This window comes from Cyprinodon variegatus, unplaced genomic scaffold, assembly GCF_000732505.1.
Source record: "Cyprinodon variegatus isolate N-32 unplaced genomic scaffold, C_variegatus-1.0 Scaffold476, whole genome shotgun sequence".
NCBI lineage: Eukaryota > Metazoa > Chordata > Actinopteri > Cyprinodontiformes > Cyprinodontidae > Cyprinodon > Cyprinodon variegatus.
The window spans coordinates 619,355-622,026 of record NW_015150929.1 but is presented as its reverse complement, the minus strand read 5'-3'; the positions used below and the strand labels follow the sequence as shown (position 1 = coordinate 622,026).

The 2,672-nt window shown below is 38.9% G+C and overlaps 1 protein-coding gene across 2 annotated transcripts in view; it reads left to right on the top strand.

The window, feature by feature from the left end:
• The window catches only part of LOC107094307 (partitioning defective 3 homolog), a 169,649-nt gene that overhangs the window by 49,789 nt on the left and 117,188 nt on the right, over positions 1 to 2,672 (top strand). For both annotated transcript variants that reach the window (XM_015389851.1, XM_015389850.1), the window contains exon 3: positions 437 to 739. In XM_015389851.1, coding sequence (XP_015245337.1) covers positions 437 to 739 — 303 coding nt within the window. The remainder of the gene's footprint in view (positions 1 to 436; positions 740 to 2,672) is intronic.

Sequence of the window (2,672 nt, the reverse complement as noted above, 5' to 3'; positions counted from 1 at the left end):
GTTTGTAGAGTTGGAGGCCAGCGGTGTGACCTCATCGATTTAAAAAGCAAGTTACTGTTAAATTTTAGTAAGGGTTATTGAAGTTAAAAGATTAAATTCAAATGCATTCCATATTTTTGGTTTGAAACATCAAAATGGTGTATTTTAAAATTATGCAACACTTCCTGCTGGTCTGTCGCATAAAATTCCACTATAATGGACTAAAGTTTGTGGAACCTAAAAAGCTTTGCAGCAGTCAGAATCCTCCAGCACACTCAGTGCTGTTTCGTGTCATATTCCATTAAAAGCCTTATAGTTGAGTAATAGAACCACTTAGAACTGTAGTTAGAAGCTTAGTTTCTTCAAATGAAACATGAGATCCTGCTAATTTTTATTCTAAAGGCCACATATTCAAACATTGAAATTTTGGACCCTTTTATATGTCTTTGTCTTTTAGAATTCATGCCAAGACATGGGAACATCGGGAGCAGCAGGCCAAGGAGAGGGAATATGCAGAGATCCAAGATGTCATCAGCCGCACTTTCAGCTCAGATGAGGAGCACACTTACGCTGGCATTGGGTCGTTGGGCTCTTCTCTAGATAGCAGCAGCGTGGACGCATACAGCCACCACTACCATCTCCCTCAGAGCCCACAGAGCCCTCACACACCCCTGAACCTCCAGAGCAATGGTCCACCCCTGGAGGCGCTGTACGCCCAGGTCAACAAGCAACGCAACGGACGACCTGCAGCTCCAGACAGGTAGGGGGTTTCAATTAGATTTTTGGATTGGATAAAGCTAACTAGCCTGCTTCTCTGTGCTTAGTGATTTGCATCAGTCTGCTTGATTTACATCTCATCTATTATGTATAGGCAGTGGTGTGAGTGAATTTGTTCACTTTTACTTGGCAAAGATGACACATGGTTCACAGAGCAACACTGAATTTCACACAGAGTTTTATCACATGCTTTATTCTACAGGGCATTCACAGAGCACAGAGCAAGCTGATAAAATCCAGCAACAAAGTAAAAGAACATCAGAATCCTTGCAGTGATTCTCCATGTGTTAGAATATATTATCAGGAGTTGTCTCACTTTTTTTCTCATTTTGCTGGGATCATAGGTAATCCTCCCCAGACTCTCACACAGACGCGTCTTAAACTTCAGCACAGAAGTAGCATATAGCTTTGGCATGCCGGTGAAATAATGAATCTTCAGTTTATGAAGTTGGGATGGAATAAAGTTACTTTCCTATTCCAACAGGAAATTACCAATGTTTTCATCTACAGCAGCAGTGGAAAGGCTCTAAGAGCTTGTTACACACTTTGTCGGCTCAGTAGCTTCAAATCTCTATTTTACATTTGGACCGAAATGATCTAATCTATTCGGAAACCACAGGAGAGATGAATGTAATGTTGTGAAACTTTTTGCAACAGATGCTGAAGGGCCGCTTCAGGCAAGTTTTGTAAATTGGGAAATTATTAGGTAATGTCAGGAAAGTTTTCTTTTTTTTTATGAAATGAGAAAAAAAAAATGCAATCCACCTTATAATATTAATTACTTTATTTTTTTAAAAATCCTATAGAATCTCTTTAATTGAATCGATATAAGGATACATGTGTTTCATTGGGGGGAAAGTCAGAGGAGGACCGCTGTTTTTATTCTTACCCAGCCTTGAGAGCGCTCCTGAAGGATTGGATGATTCTCACCTCGTCTGATTGACATCTGTCACTTGGGGGCTTGTGACCTTTCCCTGTTAGGCTCTGGCTGGAGCAGTGTGTGACCGACAAAGAACTCCTTATGATAAGTGGGTGGCTGTTTTTAAGAGGATTTGAGGAGGAAGGATCGCCATCATGTAACCCTAAAAGATCAGTTCCCTCTGAAAGTAAAACCAGTTCATAAATAATTCAAGAGGCAAAGATCTCTTCATATATCCTAAATAGGAAGCTTCCTTTTCATATATTCTTAGATTTTTGCCAATCATTATAAACATTTTAAATAACGGATAAAGAAAACACGTATAGAATGCTATAAACTGCTAGATTTGATCTAACTGACCAATCACAGGACAGAAAATGAAGACGTAGGAGTGGGTCCTCTAGCTGGCCCTGCGGGGCAAATCTTAAAATCAGACGGGTTGAAGAAAACCTTGCTCATGAATGTTGTTAAGGTGAGATCAGGCTACTACTCTGATTCTGAAAGCTCTGGGCAGATTTGATTGACATAGAAACCCCCAGAGGCTGAAATCTGATTGGACAAAAATTTTGCAAAAACATAAAACCATTTCTCCTGTCAGTGCAGCCAAGAGAAACGCTACAATATTAAGAATTTTTATATTATTTGGAATAAAATTAATACAGTAAAAAAAGAGAATTAAATTAAAGTTTAGGTTGTGAATGTATGTTAGTGTTCCTGATTGATTTTAAGCCAGCAGTGAAGGCTTTGAATAAGTGTTGGCCCTCACCAGCCAACACTTATGTTTTCTGTTTTTAACTAAGCTAATATATCTTTCTTAATAAACTTATTTTTACTAAGCACTGTTTTATATCATAAACACTTCAATTGTATTTTTGAAACAATCAGGAAGTCTTGCTACCTTCTTTTTAAAACCTTCTGCGATATTAACCATGTCGCCACTCACCTCCAAACCATGGTTTCCCGCGGGTCCTTAAAGAGTCTTAAAAGGCATTGAATT